Genomic DNA, 20,000 nt, shown 5'->3' with positions numbered 1-20,000 from the left:
GCTGAAGGCGGAGCTCGACCCCCGAGCGGCCGGGCCGTTGCCGCAAGTTTACCTTTTTTTTCCTTCTCTTTTTTTGGAAGGTTTGTTTGTGTCCTTGCGTGGAGCCTGCTTCTTCTCCCTCTGCCTAGGTCTCTGCCCCTTCCTCTCTCCTCTCTCCTCTCTCTCTCTCTCTCTCTCTCTCTCTCTCTCTCTCTCCCTCCCTACGTTCGGACTTCTAGGTCACCCCATCAGAAAGATGCCTCGTGGGATGGGACCCAAGAGGTGGTCCAGAGAAATAAGGACCCGATCTCCCCCCCCCCCAACCCCCCGCCACTTCCCTTGAGTCCAAATCATGAAGAAGACGGGGAAAGCAGGCCAGGCAGGCGGACGCCGGAAATCCCAAGTCCACACGCACGCACGAGCACCAGAACTGATGCCCAACCCACTCCACCTCTTTCAGAGGGCTGAGAGGGAGGCAACCACGGACAAAGCCTGTTTTCCAGGACGAAACCGAGATGAAGGAACAGGCGGAGGTGGAGGCGGAAGGCTGGAAGGTTGACGGATAAGAGAAAGGAAAAGAGGGACGGACGCCTGGGTGGCTCAGTGGTTGGGCGGCTGCCTTCCTCTCGGGGCTGGATGCGGGGCGGGGGTTGGGGAGGTGGAAGGGGTACCCTGGGCTCGTGTGCCCGCATCGGGTTCCCTGCGGGGAGCCTGCTTCTCCCTCTGCCTGTGTCTCTGCCTCTCTCTCTCTCTGTGACTATCATAAATAAATAAAAATTTAAAAAAAAAAAAAAAGAACGAGAGAAGGCAGCTGGAGAAACTACATGCGAACGCAGACGGTAGACACAACCCCAGGGGGGAGGGCTGGGCTCCGTGAGGGGTGGGACAGAGGCCAGCGGTTTCCACGAAGAGCCTTTCGATGGACTGCTGAATGGACTGGATCTGCGGCTTTGGCTGCGAGCCTCCTTGGATGGTGACGGGACAGGCGAGGACAGGCCCGGACCCCCCGCAGGCCCGCCCGAGGGCCTGCTTGGAGCGCACGAACACGTAGGGCACGTTCTTCTCTTCACGCGGCAGGCAGGCAGGCGGGCGGCGGACGGTGCGGGATGATCTCCAGGGGCTCGGCGTCTGCAGCCAGCCATCAGGATGAACTCAGAGATGCCTCTCCACAGAGGGTTTTGGTGGCTTCGTGGGCTCCTTTCCGAAGCTGCTTGTAGTTACGGGACTGCTGAACACGCGTCCAGGAGTTTCTTGGGGAGGTGGGCATCTGCCAGGGGGTAGGCCTTCGGATTCACATCAGCCTCAGTCATCTCTGCGTATCCGCGGTCCCTGTGGGTTTCCTGTAAAAAGACGTGTCCTGGGAGCTACCTATCACCGTCACACTTCATACGGATAACCGGTTTTGTCCCCACGCGCCCCCGCCCCCGCCGCCGTTGGGGTGGGCGGTGGGATGTGCTGTGCTCCCGTCACAGTTTGTGGGCCTGGAATGGTGGTGATCGAGATAGACCCTTCCGCCACCTCATTACAAAGAAACAAGACACGTGTGGTGTCTTGTTAGACCCACAGGCACAGAAAAGAAAAGGAGAACTACTTATCCCCTTGTTCCACCGGGACCCACCCGGATGCCATGCCCATGCCGGAGGGTCCAGGCCCCGAGGGACGGGCGTACTCAACTTTGCTGTGAACTCAACGGATTAGTGGAGTTGTGCCTCTGAGGATTTGTCCACGGAAACTACTTCAAATGATCGATTTTGTCCGTCTCGTGTACTTTTCCTTGTGACGAGCAAGCAGGTTAAAAAAAAAAGAAAAAGAAACAAATGAAAAAAGGGGGGAATCCCTGCGTGGCGCAGCGGTTTGGCGCCTGCCCTTGGCCCAGGGCGCGATCCTGGAGACCCGGGATCGAGTCCCACGTCGGGCTCCCGGTGCATGGAGCCTGCTTCTCTCTCTGCCTATGTCTCTGCCTCTCTCTCTTCTCTCTCTCTCTCTCTCCTCTCTCTCTCTCTCTCTCTCTCTCTCTCTCTCTCCCCCCCCCCCCGACTATCATAAATAAATAAATTTAAAAAAAAATGAAAAAAGGTCTATAGGTTAAACTTTTACAATAGCTTCCCAAATCTTTGGTGACCTGGAACTTTGAAGGTGTAACTAGCTTAATTGATAAATTGGGTTCAGTTCATCGGATACCTGGCGTCTGTCTTTCCTTTTTTTTTTTTTTTTTTTTCTTTTTGTCTTTCCAACAGAAAGGTAAAATACTAAAGTGTGAGTCAGTAAGACACCCAAGGTGGTTTTTTTGTTTTGTGGTGTTGGGTTTTCCTCCCCCACCCCTTGCCCTTTTCTTCCTCCCCCCCCCCTCCCCCCACCTCAGTTTTTGTGTTTCTCTTTTGTCTGATTCAGGAAACCTGCAGATACCTGGGTGTGTCACTAAACGTGTTTCAGGTTGGTTTGTTCGTTTCTCTTTTCCTTCCTCTTTTTTTTTTTTTAATTTTAATTCACAATTCATCACACACACACACACACACACACACACACACACACACACACACGGGCAGAGGGAGAAGCGGGCACCCTGCAGGACCGCTGAGCCACCCAGGGATCCCCTGTTTCGTGCTTCCTTCACAATTGTATCATACAGGGCAGCCCGTGTGGCTCAGCGTTTTAGTGCCGCCTTCAGCCCAGGGCGTGATCCTGGAGTCCCGGGATCGAGTCCCACGTCAGGCTCCCTGCACTGGAGCCTGCTTCTCCCTCTGTGTCTTTGCCCCCCCCCCCCCCCTCTTAAATCTTAAAAAAAAAATTGTGTCCTACATGTTAGGTTTTTACAAAATGAACAGCGGAGAAATAAAAAACCAGCAGAGCCAGGCAGTAGGTAGGAGAGTGCTTTAATGGGGAGCGCTCCTGGGTGAGGTTCCATGACTCGGAGAGGTGGCCAGAGTCAGGGAAGTCGCGCGGGGTTGGGGACTGTGGGGGTTTTGAAGCCTTCTTGGTTCCGACTCTGGATCCAAATTAGACAAGGGAACACCGTGTCCTTAGGTGATTGGCTGGGGGTGGGGGGGGATAGTATCAGACGATGGGGAGGGGGCGGGGGCGGTTCCTGGATGGAAAGTTTCGGTTTCCCATCTAGGCTTCGACTCACTGGAGATGATGTGGTGGTCAGGGATGCTTTGACGGGAAGATCAGCCATTTTGACCCAGTTTGAGATGTCCGCCATTTTGGGTGCCCCTGTCTCTCAGCCAGCCCAACAATACATACACACACACACACACACACACACACACACACACACACACGTGTTTCTAAAAACTATTACATGTATTCATACATTTGACAATCTAAGGATTTCTGGTACGATAGACAATGTGCCCGTGGTTCCTACTGACTTTTCACCAGAGACTGAGGTTTCTAGGAGTTAACAGTCTGCCGCCTGGGTGGCTCAGCGGTTGAGGGGTTGAGCATCGGCCTTTGGGTCAGGGCCCAATTCTGGGGCGGCGGGGGGGGGGGTATCCGAGTCCGGACCCCTTTCCACATCTGGCTCCTTGTGGGGAGCCTGCTTCTGCCTATGTCTCTGTCTCTGTCTCCCTCCCTCCCTCTCTTCCCCCTTCACAAAGTTCTCTCTCTCTCTCTCTCTCTCTCTCTCTCTCTCTCTCCTCTCTCAAAAAGTGTAAAATAAGTACAATTTTAAAAAATCTGCCACATGGAATCGAGACTACTGGTTAACGATAAGGAAAACAACCTCTGTGTGTGAGATAGTAGGAGACATGTAGAATAGATACAAGGCATGAAAATACGGGTGGTGGTTTAAAGAAAATGAATCGGGGATCCCTGGGTGGCGCAGTGGTTTGGCGCCTGCCTTTGGCCCAGGGCACGATCCTGGAGACCTGGGATCGAATCCCACATCAGGCTCCCGGTGCATGGAGCCTGCTTCTCCCTCTGCCTGTGTCTCTGCCTCTCTCTCTCTCTCTCTCTCTCTCTCTCTCTCTCTATCATAAATAAACAAAATAAAATAAAAAAGAAAATGAATCTGTCCTGAAATGACTCTGGCTTTTTTTTTTTTTTTTTAAGATTTTATTTACTTATTCACGAGAGACACAGGGACAGGCAGAGACAAGGGAAGCAGGCTCTATGCGAGGACCCTGATATGGGACTCGGTCCCAGGAGTCTGGGATCACGCCCTGAGCTGAAGCCAGACGCTCAAACGCTGAGGCACAGGGGCGTCCCAAAGCCTGGCTATTTAGAGAAAGAACACTTAAGACGGACGGAATGGAAAAAGAAATTATAGAAGGGATTTATGAAGGAGATTTTTGAGATTTGTTTTTTGTTTTCTGTTTTTTATTTTTTTGGATTTTATTTATGTATTCATGGGAGAGAGACAGAGACAGAGAGAGACAGAGAGAAGGAGAGAGAGTAACAGAGACAGAGAGAGACAGAGAGAAAGACAGAGAAAGAGAGAGACAAAGAGAGACAGAGGCACAGAGACAGAGACACAGAGAGATAGAGAGAGACAGAGAAAGCAAGACAGAGACAAAGAGAGACAGAGATAGAGAAAGAGAGAGACACAGAGAAGGAGAGAGACAGGGAGAGAGAGAGAGACAAAGAGAGAGACAGAGAGATAAAGAGAGACAGAGACAGAAGGGGAGAGAGACACAGAGAAAAGAGAGGCAGAGAGATAAACAGAGGCAGAGACAGAGACAGAGAGAAGGGGAGAGAGAGACAAAGAGAGAGAGACAGAGAAAAGAGAGGCAGAGAGACACAGAGAGACAGACACAGAGAGAGGCAGAGACAGAGAAGAGAGAGACAGAGAGAGGGAGAGAGAGACAAAGAGACAGAGAAAAGGGGCAGAGAGATAAAGAGAGACAGAGACAGAGAGACAGACACAGAGACACAGTGAGGCAGAGACAGAGAAAGAGAGAGACAGACAGAGAGACACACACACACAGAGAGAGAGAGAGAGAGAGAGAGGCAGAGACACAGGCAGGGGAAGAAGTAGGCTCCACGTGGGGAGCCCGATGTGGGTCTGGATCCCAGGACCCTTGGGATCAGGCCCTGAGCCAAAGGCAGACCTTCCACCGCTGAGCCACCCAAGGCGTCCCAGAAGCAGACTCTTTGAAAAGGGATTGCAGGCGTGGTCAGGACGGACTGAGATTGGGAGAAGTGGGTTTTTACTACTACACTGGTGTACAACTGAGATTTGGCTCTTCTCTCTGCTAAAATGGCGAGATTCTCTTGCATTGGTAGTCTACTCTTGATAAGAGTGTGAACAGAGAAGAAAAGACAAAGACAAGGTGCTTTTTTGTTTGGTTGGTTGGCTTGGTTTGGTGTGGTTTGGTTGGGGGTTTTTTGTTTGTTTTTTGGGGGGTGTGTGTGTGTGTGTGTGTGTGTGTGTGTCTCCCTTTACCTGCCCAGAACAGCAAGGTTTTTAGATTCCCTTTTTTTTTTTTTTTTTTTTTGGTTGTTCTTGTTTCACTTTTTTTGGTATTTACTTATTTATTTTATTTTTTGGGTTCGTTTGTATCCGGTCTTCCCCTACTACGTAAGAGTGAAAACTTCTCCACGGTAAAGGAGCTTCATTTTGGGGACAACTCTAAAAGCACCTGTAGAATCTCCTAGGGGCCACCTCGGCGAAAGAGACACTGAAGATTTCCGTTTTGTTATGATCCGTGATCCTTTGTAGGCATGTGCCTTGAAAACTTCTGAGATGTTTTTGGTTGGCTGGTTGGCTGCCTGTCTGTCTGTCTACTGGTCCCTTCATCCGTTCGTGGATTCTCAGCGGATCCCAGAATGCCAAACCCTAAATAGAGTCTCTTGACTACTATAGGTCGTTTACCTGCTATGGGAAGGCACATGAGAAGCACTGTCAGACAAAGAATCATAAGCCCTCTTAGATTATATTGTGTGGGTGAATGCTGCCGGTGTTCCGAACAGGAAATGAAATTCCTAAACTTGTAACGTGTCCTGGTAGAGTGCCGTCACTCCACATTCGAACTGTTTAAATGCTCTGCGTACGTGCATGTGTGTTGTGTGTGTGTGTGTGTGTGTGTGTGTGTGTATGTGTGTGTGACAGAAACTGGTCGGATTTTCCTCTCGACTGCATTATAATGAATTCTCATTGGGTCTTTAGGCACGTCCATCCGTGGGTGACCTCCCTGTCACGTGCAGGTGTTGTTAGGAGGGTCTTGCAACAATGCGGTCCACTTTTCAGAAGATTCGCGGAAAGGACTCTGGACGAATCCCGGTATCTGGTCACCCTGAGATTGTCCAACTACATACAGTAGGAGTTGCCGGAACTAATGAAAAAGCTGCATGGAAACCGAACAGAAAGGAACAACGTGGAACTGAATGAGGTCCACGAAACCCTGAACAGAGTTCAGAAACTCTCAGTGAGTCATCTTCCTTTTTTTTTGGCGATTGTTAAATCCTCTTCAGAAGGTCGGTGGGAATCCGTGCTCATTGCAACCAGACACCGTTGGAAGGATCCGCTGTATCACCAAGGCCTTCCTTGAGTAGAATGGCGTCTGTTTTTCTTTCTTTCGACCTCCCCCGGTCCCCACGCCGCCCTCCCCTCCTCCCTCCCCTCCCTTTCTCCCCCCCCGCCCCCCACCCGCCCCGGCCCCGGCCCCGGCCCCCGGGGTCCATTTGTCAAAGTGATCTCTATTGACCGAGCGGGCCAGGGGCCCCTGGAATCGCATCCTAAGACTCAGATAGGATCAGACAGCCTGGAGACACTCAGATCCACTTCTCGGGAGCCACCCGAGCCCCTCGGAAACCGTGAGCCTGATACCTTCCTTCCAGAGGTCGCCGCGTCCTCACTGGGCGAGTCAAGAGTGCCACCTCCTGGCGGACGAAACCGAGAGTCAGCTGCTTAACCCCAGCGAGCCTCCCAGGTTGCCCCTACGAGGTGCTTGGAAATGCTGAGGCTCAACGACACCGGAACCACAACAACCGGAAGAACAGAAAAGAAGAGCAAAAGAAATGCTGAAGTTCTTCCTTCTGGCCTTGCCTTTACAGGAGTGTGCCGTCTGCGACCCACGCCTGTCTCCGCGGACAGGAAGAAAAGAGTCCAGATGGCTGAACCGGGGTTCTGCACTCTGCGGACCACAGGAACCCCCTCCAGCCTGACCCAGGAACTCCCTTACTCTGAGCCAGGGACAGGAGGTCTTGTTTTGTGTTTCGGTTGTGGTCCAAAAGACAGGCGTCACCTACGATGGAACCTTGTAACCCTTTCTAAGCCTAGAGTCGCTCAGCGGCATTACATACGTTCACACATCCTCCTCGCCAAGTTATCTTTCCATTCCATTTTTTTACTCTCTTTTTTGAAACTCTTTAAATTTTATTTATTTATTTGTTCGTTCGTGCATGCATTCATTCATTCATTCGTTGTTTGTTTGTTTATTATTTTAAAGGATTTTTTTATTGAGAGAGAGAGAGAGAGAGAGAGAGAGAGAGGCAGAGACACAGAGGGAGAAGCAGGCTCCATGCAGGGAGCCCGATGTGCGACTGGATCCCGGGTCTCCAGGATCACACCCCAGGCTGCAGGTGGCGCCAAACCGCTGCGCCACCGGGGCTGCCCTCCATTTTTTTTACTCTTAAGTTTAATTTCTTACACTGTATTGATCGGGCACCCGATCTCTCTCTCTCTCTCTCTCTCTCTCTCTCTCTCTCTCTCTCGAATAAATAAATTAAATATTTAAAAAATAAATGAATAAATAAACTGTATTTATTCACGGGAGACACACAGAGAGAGGCCGGGACGCAGGCAGAGGGAGAAGCAGGCTCCACGCGGGGGGGGGGGGGGGGGGGGGGGGGGGGGGGGGGGCCGGTGCGGTGCTGGATCCCCAAAAAGCCGTGATGACGCCCGCCCGGAGCCCAGTCGAAGGCAGACGCTCAAACTCGGGTATGCCACCCGGGCACACCTCGTCCGCACCTCTTCCTTCCCACCACCACCCACCCTCTTGTGCGTTCATCGGGTTCCCACACACAGGACCTCGTCCTCCAGGTGTATCCCTAGACACACCCTAGCACCCTAGGATCCCCAACGAGGGAATAGGTTCAGATGGGACCGATGCTCATGTGACCGTGCTCCTGTTTGAGGACTGTCCTCGGTTGCTGTAGCGGTGACGGCGAGACAAAGGGTCTCTCTCCACACACCGCACAGGCGGGTGGGGGGCATGCCCCGAGTGGGGCAGATGTCCCCATCCCAAGGAGGCGGAGGAGGAAAGCCACCCCAAGGCCCCTCTTTGGTGCCTGTCCTGTGTCAGGAAACGCTACTGACCTGGGTGGATCCGGACCAGGCTGTGTCCGTCCCAGCTGCCCTGGGATCCCACACTCCTCACACCTGGACCCACCGGTGTGGCGCCTGCCTTTCCGGCTCTGCCTGCCTGCCTAACTATCTCTGCATCCAACTTGCAACTTTCAGTCCGTGAGCTTAGGGGCTTCGACTCTCTGGGTCTTGCTAGAACCCAAACAGAGAAAGACGTTTGCCATACCATAGATACCACTTTCAATTAAGCATCTGTGAAATGATGATTATGGAGGAAGGAAATTCTCAGCCTTGAACGTTTCTGGGCCCTGCTCCATTGGCTTTCACACTGACCCAGGCCCAAACGGCTCACAGAAAACTCAGCACTAGTTGGGCTCTATTTCCGTGCCACTGAGTGCACGTTGCCTGTCTGCCTCCCCTAAAAAGTCAAGCAACGGGGATGCCTGGGTAGCTCCGTGTTCAGCATCTGCCTTGAGGTCAGTCATCATCCTGGGGTCCTGGGGCCCCGACTCCCACTTGGGGCTCCCCGCGGGGAGCCTGCTTCTCTCTGCATCTGTCAATACCTGTCTCTGTGTGTCTCTCATGGATAAATAAAGAACATCTCTAAAACAGGAAAGAATGAATGATTAATTAAAAGGACTGACTGACTGGACTGATCGACTGACCGACCGACCGGCTGAATGAATGTATACATAAGCAAGCCAGGAAGCAAGCAAGCAAGCAAGCAAATAAATGAACAAATGAAATCGATGAAGGGCTGCGTGGCTGCTGGCTGGCACTGTGGGTGGAGTGTGGGACTCTATATTTCTCGGTTGTGAGGACGAGCCCTAACCTGGGTGTAAACATCGCATACACCTAAAATCTTTTGAAAATAAAACAATGAAAAGAAAAGAAAAGAAAAGAAAAGAAAAGAAAAGAAAAGAAAAGAAAAGAAAAGAAAAAGGTGGGCAGCCCGGGTGGCTCGGCGGTTGAGCGCCGCCTTCAGCCCGGGGCCTGATCCTGGAGGCCCGGCATCAGAGTCCCACGTCGGGCTCCCAGCATGGAGCCTGCTTCTCCCTCTGCCTGTGTGTCGGTCCGACTCTCCCACTCACTGTGTCTCAGGAGAAAATAAACAGAATCTTTACAAAAAGGGAAAAAAAGTTGTTTTGTTTTGTTTTGTTTTGTTTCGATCGGATTGATCGATCGCTAAAAGGCAACCTGCCAAAACTGACGATGAGAAAACGGAAGAAAACCTTCCTGGTTCCCATAGAGTTCAAGCCCTACAGCCTTGCCCGTACCAAGATCAGAGAATAAACTGTCCACTCTCTACGGCGTCCCTCCTCCCGAGGACGCCCCAGCTCCTTATGGAGCATGCACACGCACGTGCACACGCACGCAGAAAAGCGGGGTGAACCGAACCAGACCCTAGAGAACCCTGCAGCGAAGGTTGAGCACAGGACACCCCCACCCCCCCCGCCAGCCACAGGAAACTCCGGCAGGCTACCACTGGACTGCTTAGGGGGCCTATACTTACTTGCAAGTGCTCGCTGACCTGGGACACGTGGAAGGGGAACCTGAGGCTCAGATGGCCCGAACCGGGTGAATGGGGTGCTTTGCTCATGCCTCAATGCTATGCTCTCCCACGATTAGAGAAAGCTGGCAATGAGGCCAGCCCAGGGACCGGAACCTAACCTAGGAATCCCTCTGGTTCCATCAGTCATGTCCCGACTGTTGGTGAGTGAGGAACCAGTGCTCGGCTCGCTCGGGGAGACAGACGCTCTGGTCTTCTTCGGGTTGGGTTGTTGCTGCGGCTTTGGGTATCTTTGCAGGAAACCGGCCTCTTCTCTTTCGAAATGGAAACCAAAGGATGGACGGGGTCCGGACGCGGTCACGCTCGCTGGCCACTGGAGTTGTTGTCACCCAGCCAGCGGGGAGATCGGAACATCGGGTCTTTCGTGACCTCTCCACAGATAGATAGGAGTGAGACCAAGGCTATATACTTTGTTGGCGTCTCGTCTGTGTCTACGTGTCCCTGTGGGTTCTACGAGGGAGAGGTTTCCTCTACCTCCGGATGCTATATTGCTAACATCCCTTTGTAAAGGAACTGTAGCTTATGGGATCCCTGGGTGGCGCAGCGGTTTGGCGCCTGCCTTTGGCCCAGGGCGCGATCCTGGAGACCCGGGATCGAATCCCACGTCGGGCTCCCGGTGCATGGAGCCTGCTTCTCCTTCTGCCTATGTCTCTGCCTCTCTCTCTCTCTCTCTCTGTGTGACTATCATAAATAAATAAAAATTAAAAAAAAAAAAAAAAAGGAACTGTAGGTTAGGAGTTCAAAGGCTGGCGCGGGTAAACATCATCGGAACAAGACAGCTCGGAGCGATAAGGACGAGTGCCAATATTTCACAAGTTCCCACGATCTGGGATGAAGTTCTGTTCGTTCGTTCGTTCCCGATCATGCGGGTCTGGGATCCTTTCCTGCATCCGTCTCCTTGCGGGGGGGGGTGGGGGGGGGTGGGGGGACCTGCTTCTGCCCATGTCTCTGTCTCTGTCTCTGTCTCTCTCTCACACACAGGAATAAAGAAACAAAATAGTGTAAAAAAGGAAAGATGCTCGGTCTCCCACTCTCTCCCTCTCCCTCCTCCTCCTCCTCCCCCTTCCCCCCTTCACACAGTGCTCTCTCTCTGAAAAGAAGTTAATATATTACAATTTTGCAAAAGCCTGCCAATGGAATGGAGACTACTGGAGAACGAGAAGGAAAACAATTCCGTGTGTGACAATGTAGGAGATGTGTAGGAAACGTACAAGGCGTGAGAATACATGTTTTGGTGAGGGAAAAGAAAATAATTCTGTCCTGAAATGAGCCTGGCTATTTTTTTCTTTTTTAAGATTTTATTTACTTATTCAGAAGGAAGGGAGTGGAGGGAGGGAGGGAGGGAGGGAGGGAGGGACAGAGAGAGGCAGAGAGAGGGAAAAGAAGGCTCCATGCAAGGAGCCCGCTATGGGACCCGATCCCGGGAGTCCGGGATCACGTCCTGAGCCAAAGGCAGAGGCTTAACCACTGAAACACCCAGGCGTCCCGGAAGCAGATTTTTTTGAAAAGGAATTGTAGGCATGGTCAGGACAGACTGAGATTGGGAGAAGTGAGCTTTACTAGTACACTGGTATAGCATTAAGACTCGGCTCTTGTCTCTGTTAAAATGAAGAGATTTCCTTGCGTTGGTAGTCTCATCATGGCAAGGGATTGTGAACAGAGAAGAGAAAAATATATTATTATTATTTTCTCTCTCCGGACCAGCCAGGTTTTTATATTCCTTTTTATCCGCGAATTACCTCCGTGAGAGAGTGAAAACTTCTCAATATTAAAGGAGCTACATTTTGGAGACAACTCTATAAGCTCCTGTGGAATCTCCTAGGGCCACCCTGGCGAAACAGATACTGACATTGTTTTCAGTTTTGTAATGACCCGTGATCCTTTATAGGCCCGGGCCTTGAAAGCTTCTGAGATGTTGGTTGGTTGGTTGGTTGGTTGGTTGGTTGGATGGATGGATGGATGGTTTGTGTATCTGGCTGGTCGGCTGGCTGCCCGGCTGTTTGCTGGTTCCTTCATCCGGTCATGGATTTTCAGCGGATCCCAGAAAAGTCTAGCCCTAGGTTGAGTCTCTTGACTAACATAGGTCGTTTACCTGCTATGTGAAGGCACGTGAGAAGCAGCGTCAGACAAAGAATCATAAGCCCTCTTAGATTATATTGGTTGCGTGAATGCTGTGGGTGTTCCAAAAGCGACGTAAATTCGTTAAGTGGTAACGTGCCCTGGTACATTGTTAAAATGCCGTGTGTGACAAATCATAATCCGTTTTTCTTCTCGACTGCACTCTAGCCAACTCTCCTCGGGTCTTTAACCACGTCCACCGGTGACCGCCATGTCATGTACATGCCATGTTCTGATGCTCTTGCAAAAACAAACAAAACACACACACACACACACACACACACACACACGCACACTTATTTATTTATTTATTTATTTATTTATTTATTTATTTTTTTTTTATTTATCCCAGATTCCAGAAGAACCACGCAAAGGACTTTTGACACATCTCAGTTTCTGGTCACCCTGAGATCATCGAACAACAGTATGAATTGCCAGAACTAGTGAAATAGCTGCATTTACCCAGAACAAAACCAGGGACTTCTGGGTGCCTCAGCGGTGGAGCCTCTGCCTTGGGCTTAAGGCGTGACCCCGGAGTCCCGGGGTCGAGTCCCGCATCGGGCTCCCTGCATGGGGCCTGCTCTCTCTCTTCTCTCTCTCTCTCTCTCTCTCTCTCTCTCTCTCTCTCTCATACATAAATAAAATCTTAAACAAACAGAACTAAAAGGAACAACATGGAACTGAAAAGAGCGAAAGACAATGATGACCGGTTTCTTTGTTTTTGTTTTTTAAAGACTTTATTTAGTTATTCACGAGAGACACAATGAGAGAGAGGCAGAGACACAGGCAGAGGGAGAAGCAGGCTCTGCAGGGAGAGACCGATGAGGGACTCCAGGATCACACCCTGAGCCAAAGACAGCTGCTCCCACCGCTGAACCACCCAGGCGTCCTGATGACCCTTTTTTAAGGGCTCTTGTTCAAATCACTGCTGATCCCCTCATGTTTGCTCTTCCAGTTTGAAGGAAACTTTGTCTGTAGAGATATCTATACCTTAGAGAAATTGGAGGAACGAGTGAGTTTGTAAACAAATTAAAATCCTTATCCTTGGGCAGGCCTGGTGACTCAGCGGTTTAGCGCTGCCTTCAGCCCAGGCCGTGATCCTGGAGACCCTGCATGGAGCCTGCTTCTCCCTCTGCCTGTGTCTCTGCCTCTCTCTCTCTCTCTCTCTCTCTCTCTCTCTCTGTGTGCGTTTGTGTCTCTCATGAATAAATACATAAAATCTAAAGAAAAAAAAATCTTTAAAATCCTTATCTTTTCTCCCTACCTGTGACCCGTCAGTGTTCAGAAACTCTCAGTGAGTTATCTTTTTTCTTTTCTTTTCTTTTCTTTTCTTTTTCTCTCTTTCTCTCTCTTTTTCTAATGAGTTATCTTTCTTTTATGGCAATTGCCAATCATCTGCGTGAGGTCTGTTCCGTGGGAATATGTTCTCATTGTGACCGGCCACTGTTGGAAGAATCCCTTGTATCACCAAGACCTGCCTTCCTTGAGTGCAATGGCATCTGTTTTTCTTTTCTCTTCTCTTCCTCCGCCCCCCCCCCCCCCCCCCCCCCCCCCCCCCCGCCCCGGTTTATTTTTCAGAGTGATCTCTACTCCCAACGTAGGGCTCGCACTCACGGCCTGGAGGTCAAGAGTCGTGCTCTCTACTGACCGAGCGGGCCAGGGGCCCCTGGAATCGCATCCTAAGACTCAGATAGGATCAGACAGCCTGGAGACACTCAGATCCACTTCTCGGGAGCCACCCGAGCCCCTCGGAAACCGTGAGCCTGATACCTTCCTTCCAGAGGTCGCCGCGGCCTCACTGGGCGAGTCAAGAGTGCCACCTCCTGGCGGATGAAACCGAGAGTCAGCTGCTTAACCCCAGCGAGCCTCCCAGGTTGCCCCTACGAGGTGCTTGGAAATGCGGAGGTTCTTCCCTCTTGCCTTGCTTTTTTTTTTTTTTCTTTTTTTTTTCTTTTATTTATTTACTTATGATAGTCACACAGAGAGAGAGAGGCAGAGACACAGGCAGAGGGAGAAGCAGGCTCCATGCACCGGGAGCCTGATATGGGATTCGATCCCGGGTCTCCAGGATCGCGCCCTGGGCCAAAGGCAGGCGCCAAACGGCTGCGCCACCCAGGGATCCCCTCTTGCCTTGCTTTTGCAGGGCTGACGACAGTGACCACGTCTGTCTACCTGGCGAGGCAGAAACAATTCCAGGTTGCTGAACCCTGGTTTTCCACACTGCGGACGACAGGATATCACCCCCTCCCCCTCTTTCAACCTGACCCAGGAATTCCCTTACTCTGAGCCAAGGACAGGGTGGGGGGGTGGGGGTGGGGTCTTGTTGTTGTTGTTGTTTGTTTTTGTTTGTTTTGCTTTTCTTCCCCCCAGTTGTGGTAAAAAGAAAAATAGACGTCACCTAAAATGGAATGTTGTAGTCGTTTCTTTCTTTCTTTTTTTTAATATTTTATTTATTTATTCACGAGAGACACAGAGACAGAGACACAGGCAGAGGGAGAAGCAGACTCTATGCAGGGAGCCTGACGTGGGACTCGATCCTGGGTCTCCAGGATCAGGCCCTGGGCTGAAGGCAGACGCTAAACCTCTGAGCCACCCGGGGATCCCTGGACGCTCCACCGCTGAGCCACCCAGGCGCTCCATACATACTTAAGTTATTGAGAGTTTGTTCCTTCATTTTTCATCATCTCTAGACCCAACGTGGGGCTCAAACTCACAACCCTGACTGCAATCAAAAGTTGAGTGCTCTTCTGACGGAGCGGGCCTGCCGGGGCCTGGGGCCCGGGGCCGGGCCGGGCCCCCCCCCCCCCCCCCCCCCCCCCCCCCCGGGAGCTTCTGCCCTTTCATGTTTTCAAGCTCAGAGTCACGTTTTGTCCGGGGAGGGCCCCACCCCCCAACCCCTCCGTGCGGAGGTGCCATCTGTCGGGCTGGTTCATGTTTGTCCATCTTCCTTACTCCTTTTAGTAGACAGAAGGTGGCTTGTGACACAGCCGGGGACTACTTCGAATGAGACTGCGGATTTCCCTTGGGAAGTGGGTGCGAGAGGGAGGACAGGTCGATGGGGAACCAGGAGACTGTTGGCCCGTCGCTTTAGAGGAAAGAGTGTCCTTGTTGGGCCCTCACCCAGGGTGGATGAGTCAGAACTGTCCCTGGCCAGGCCTCCCTTAGTCCTTCGCCCATATCACTCCATGCCTGTGTTTGGCCTCTGGACCCTAAGACACCACGGTGGTCATGTGTTTAACTCCCCATCAGATTCACCAGTCCCCGCCATGCCACGCCCTCCCAGACGCACCCCCACCCCTGGAAGGCATTAAGAGTGAGATGGCATCCTCCACATTCAGGATTGATTCCCAAAGGGTTTATTGGGGTTTCCTGGGTCAGGAAACCAGGAGGGGTCGCTTTTGGACCCCAAACAATGTGAGTTCTTCAGACATCCTCTTTGCCCTTCTCTTTCCCCCTCCCCTCCCCTCCTCTCCTCTCCTCTTCTCTTCTCTTTTCTTCTCTCCCCTCCCCCACAGCTTGGGAGCCGCAGCCTGAGGGTTTGGGGGAGGTGCAGAAAGCCATTCAATGGAGAGAAGTCCCAGGCTCGGACTTTAACAGACAGCCATGTGCATTTGAATGAAATGATTGAATGAGGGCCATTGGAATGGATGGCCCTGAACCTCCCTTCTGCCACCCGCCACCCTCCATCCCCACCCCCAACCAACCCTGAGTCCTCTGGTGGATTTGGAAATGGAAGGCCGGGGTGTGTGTGTGTGTGTGTGTGTGTGTTTACACGGACGCACCCGCGGAGGGTGGTGGGGCATGCTCACGTTGGCTCCTGCAAACTCCATTCATTCTGGGAATGTTCTGTTGTTTCTGCTGAGTTGCCAGTTGCTGCGATGAGCCAAGCTATACTCCTCCCGTTGCCGAGTTCTTAAAAAGGCCGAGTCTCCGGTTTTCTCGGTGAATGGACTGACCCACACCTTCCCATCCCGCCGGCCCCCTTCTGCAAATACTTGCACTCAAAGGGTTCTTTCACCTCGTCCAGAAAACAAACAACAGCCACCCACACCCACCCCATTGCCACAGATACGCAACCCACACAACAAAACTCCAGCTGGCCTCCTTCTGCCTCCATGTACTTTATTTTATTTTTATTTTTTTAAATATTTTTATTTATTTATGATAATCATAGAGAGAGAGAGAGAGAGAGACAGAGAGACAGAGAGAGAGAGAGAGACAGAGAGAGAGGCAGAGACAGAGGCAGAGGGAGAAGCAGGCTCCATGCACAGGGAGGGAGCCCGACGTGGGATTCGATCCCGGGTCTCCAGGATCGCGCCCCGGGCCAAAGGCAGGCGCCAAACCGACCGCTGCGCCACCCAGGGATCCCCTCCACGTACTTTAGAGAGTCACTGTCTTAGACGTGCCTTAGGCTCAAGGACTCGATGCGGTCTCCCTTTCTGTGGCACGGTCGGTCCCATCCATCCCCCGTTAGGCCCAAAGTAGAATTGCATGACCACACTGCTCACGGGAGCTGGAGAAGATATGCTAAGGTGACCGACCGGACCGACCGACCGACCGACCGACCGGATGGGAGCACTGTCCATTCGAAAGGAAGGACCTACAGGCCGAGGCGTCTATAAACACGCTCCCTGGAAGTCTTTGGCCTTCGCGTGCCTCTGATGAAATCATTGCTCCGGAAACTCCAGCATCTATAGCCGGTCTTGTCCATGGTCTTCTGACCATGACTCGTCCTCCGTTCGCCTGACGTTCTGCCCAATTGTCCGTCCACGGAGAAATTAGACCCCGTCCCGTGAGAGCCGAATCCGACTCCTCCGCTCACCCCCACGACAGAGAAGACTATGCCCAGGTCTGTGCCCGCCCATCTTCCCTTTCTCCTCCGCCAGGGCAGAAGAAAATGTGGCCCGCCCTCCCTTCTCCTGTCAAAAGTCCAATCTGACATAGGACTTGGATACGAAGGAAACCAGAGTACTGTTTTGAACCATAGACACGTTGATTGATTGAAGATTTTATGTAGGTAGTCCTGAGACGCACACGGACGGACGCACGCACGCACGCACGCACACGGACGGACGCACGCACGCACGCACACGGACGGACGCACGCACGCACGCACGCACACGGACGGACGCACGCACGCACGCACGCGGACGGACGCACGCACGCACGCACGGATGCACACAGAGGCAGAGACACAGGCAGAAGGAGAAGGAGACTCCATCCATGCAGGGAGCCCGCTGTTGGACTCGATCCCAGGACCCCGGGATCACGCCCTGGGCCAAAGGCAGGCGCTCAACCGCTGAGCCACCCCGGCCTCCCTACCTGGAGACACTTTGATAGAGTAGCAGCAGCAGCAAAGAAACACACGCACACCGCCGCTCCCCCCACCCCCCCAGGTGAAAGAAGGTCCCGCTGACTCCCCTCCTTTTCCTCTGAGAAGAGAAGCACACCCTTTCTCCTGCCCCTGGAAGGTGCCTTGGAGGAGAGCGCCAGGAGGGGAGTGAATGACATTCTTCTCTTCAAGGACAGGAAGTTGAGCGTGAGCAGGAGAATTCTGGAGAAACAGATTGTGTTAGAAAGAAAGAAAGAAAGAAAGAAAGAAAGAAAGAAAGAGAAAATCCTTATGTTCTTTGAGCCTCCCCTCCCCCCCAGAATTGAGTTCCTCTTCCACGACCTCTTCTCATTCAACCCAATAGACAAGTATTTGGGGGGGGGGGGGTCAGGTCCCAGACGCTGAGAGGGTGGAGGTGAAGGTGGTGCGGGGGGGGGGGGGGGGGCACACCGTCCTCTCCAGCGCCTTTGGTTCAGACCTCCTTCGTGACCGACCTCCCTCCCTCCCTCCCTCCCTCCCTCCCTCCCTCCTTCGTCTTATAAATATATAAATAAAATCCTAAAGAAAAAGAAAAAAAAAAAAAAAAAAAAGGAAGGACACGAGAAAAAACGGTGCATCCGTTGCCGTCCTAAGAGTCCTCGCCTGGTTTCGGCTCTACGTTCCCTCCCTGACCTCGGAAACGTGCCTGAGTCGTCCCGGGAGCCCCGCGCGGCGAGCGCGACCCCCTTTCCGGGCGGCAGCGGGCCCGGACGGACGGACGGACGGACGGACGGGTTTTCCAAGGCTCCCCCGCCCCGGGAGGACGGGGGTTCGCGCGGTGCGCGGCCGTGTGCTCCCGGGGCCCTCCGCCGTCCCCGGGCCGAGAGGCGAGATCCGAGGCGCCCTGACGGCCTCGCCGCCCGGATCTGTCCCGCTGTCGTTCGCGCCGGTTGTCGGGTGCCACCTGGCGGCCGCTTTTATAGAGCGTGTCCCCTCCGGAGGCTCGGCGGCGACAGGCAAGGAACAGCTTTGGTGTCGGTTTCCCGGGGCCGAGTTCCAGGAGGAGGGCGGCTCCGGCGCGAGCGTCCGGCTGTCGCCGGGGCCTCGGCGCGCGATGCGCTCGCCGGAGATTGGACCTCCGGAGCTGCGAGGGAGTGTCGCCGTCGCCGCTGTCGCCGCTGTCGCCTCCGCCTCGCTCCCGGAGGAGGCCGTGCGGGCCGCCTGGGTGGGTCGACCAGCACCCGCCGGTGGCTCCTCCTCCGCCCGCGCGGACCGACCTGGGCCGCCTCGGGGGCGGGGGACAGGGTGTGTCCCGCCGTCCGTCCTGTGGCTCCGGGCGATCTTCGGGCCTTCCTTCCGTGTCACTCGGTTGTCTCCCGTGGTCACGCCCTGGCGACGGGGACCGGTCTGAGCCTGGAGGGGAAGCCCGTGGGTGGCGCGACAGACCCGGCTGCGGGCACGTGTGGGGGTCCCGGGCGTCGGACGCGATTTTCTCCCCTTGTTCCGAGGCCCGCTGCGGAGGTGGGTCCCGGGCGGTCGGACCGGGTGCCACGCGGGGGTGGGCGGGCCGTCCGTTCGGGCGTCCGGCCCCGGTGGCGATTCCCGGTGAGGCTGCCTCTGCCGCGCGTGGCCCTCCACCTCCCCTGGCCCGAGCCGGGGTTGGGGACGGCGGTAGGCACGGGGCGGTCCTGAGGGCCGCGGGGGACGGCCTCCGCACGGTGCCTGCCTCCGGAGAACTTTGATGATTTTTCAAAGTCTCCTCCCGGAGATCACTGGCGTGGCGGCGTGGCGGCGTGGCGGCGTGGCGGCGTGGCGGCGTGGCGTCTCCACCGACCGCGTATCGCCCCTCCTCCCCTCCCCCCCCCCCCCCCGGTTCCCTGGGTCGACCAGATAGCCCTGGGGGCTCCGTGGGGTGGGGGTGGGGGGGCGCCGTGGGGCAGGTTTTGGGTACAGTTGGCCGTGTCACGGTCCCGGGAGGTCGCGGTGACCTGTGGTTGGTCCCCGCCGGCAGGCGCGGTTATTTTCTTGCCCGAAATGAACATTTTTTGTTGCCAGGTAGGTGCTGACACGTTGTGTTTCGGCGACAGGCAGACAGACGACAGGCAGACGTAAAAGACAGCCGGTCCGTCCGTCGCTCGCCTTAGAGATGTGGGCCTCTGGGCGCGGGTGGGGTTCCGGGCTTGACCGCGCGGCCGAGCCGGTCCCTGTCCTCGCTCGCTGGAGCCTGAGCCGTCCGCCTGGGCCTGCGCGCCGGCTCTCGTGCTGGACTCCAGGTGGCCCGGGTCGCGGTGTCGCCCTCCGGTCTCCGGCACCCGAGGGAGGGCGGTGTGGGCAGGTGGCGGTGGGTCTTTTACCCCCGTGCGCTCCATGCCGTGGGCACCCGGCCGTTGGCCGTGACAACCCCTGTCTCGCAAGGCTCCGTGCCGCGTGTCAGGCGTCCCCCGCTGTGTCTGGGGTTGTCCGGTCGCTCCTGCCCCCCCCCCCCCCGGGGGTCGAGGGGCTTGCCGGTGAGGCGGAAGCAGGTCCCCCCGGTCGCCGTCCTCGCTGGGCTTTTGCTCCTCGGGAAGCCCCCTCGGGGCCGCAGCTTGCTGCCGATCGATCGATGTGGTGATCTCGTGCTCTCCTGGGCCGGGCCTAAGCCGCGTCAGACGAGGGACGGGCGTCCACGGCGGATGCGACCGCTCTTCTCGTTCTGCCCGCGGGCCCCTCCCTCCCCGGCTCCTCCGCGCCCGGCCGTCGTGGCGGGTGCGCGGGGGGCGCGCGCCGGGGTTGGG

At 54.4% G+C, this 20,000-nt stretch overlaps 1 protein-coding gene, 1 long non-coding RNA gene and 1 pseudogene across 3 annotated transcripts in view; 1 reads left to right on the top strand and 2 right to left on the bottom strand.

Annotated features, from left to right (window-relative positions):
• Positions 1-655, top strand: part of LOC119879330 — a 1,104-nt gene extending 449 nt beyond the window's left edge. Inside the window, exons 2-3 of the long non-coding RNA XR_005387468.1 lie at positions 1-80; positions 440-655. The exon at positions 1-80 is cut by the window's left edge and continues 84 nt beyond it. This is a non-coding gene — a long non-coding RNA (uncharacterized LOC119879330). The remainder of the gene's footprint in view (positions 81-439) is intronic.
• A 161-nt stretch (positions 656-816) lies between these two features.
• On the bottom strand, positions 817-1,776 carry LOC119879329 (annotated as a pseudogene). The gene has a single exon (XR_005387467.1). The product of XR_005387467.1 is annotated as an NHP2-like protein 1 (transcript).
• A 16,099-nt stretch (positions 1,777-17,875) lies between these two features.
• LOC119879327 (collagen alpha-1(I) chain-like) overlaps positions 17,876-20,000 on the bottom strand; it is a 4,748-nt gene continuing 2,623 nt past the window's right edge. Inside the window, exons 4-5 of the mRNA XM_038589663.1 lie at positions 19,366-20,000; positions 17,876-19,103 (exon numbers count right to left, since the gene is read on the bottom strand). The exon at positions 19,366-20,000 is cut by the window's right edge and continues 382 nt beyond it. Of these exons, the coding sequence (XP_038445591.1) occupies positions 17,876-19,103; positions 19,366-20,000 (1,863 nt within the window). The remainder of the gene's footprint in view (positions 19,104-19,365) is intronic.

The sequence above is a fragment of the Canis lupus genome, unplaced genomic scaffold (assembly GCF_011100685.1).
Source record: "Canis lupus familiaris isolate Mischka breed German Shepherd unplaced genomic scaffold, alternate assembly UU_Cfam_GSD_1.0 chrUn_S629H791, whole genome shotgun sequence".
Classification (NCBI taxonomy): domain Eukaryota; kingdom Metazoa; phylum Chordata; class Mammalia; order Carnivora; family Canidae; genus Canis; species Canis lupus.
Note: the sequence above shows the minus strand (reverse complement) of the source record. Positions and strands in the feature narration are given on the sequence as shown.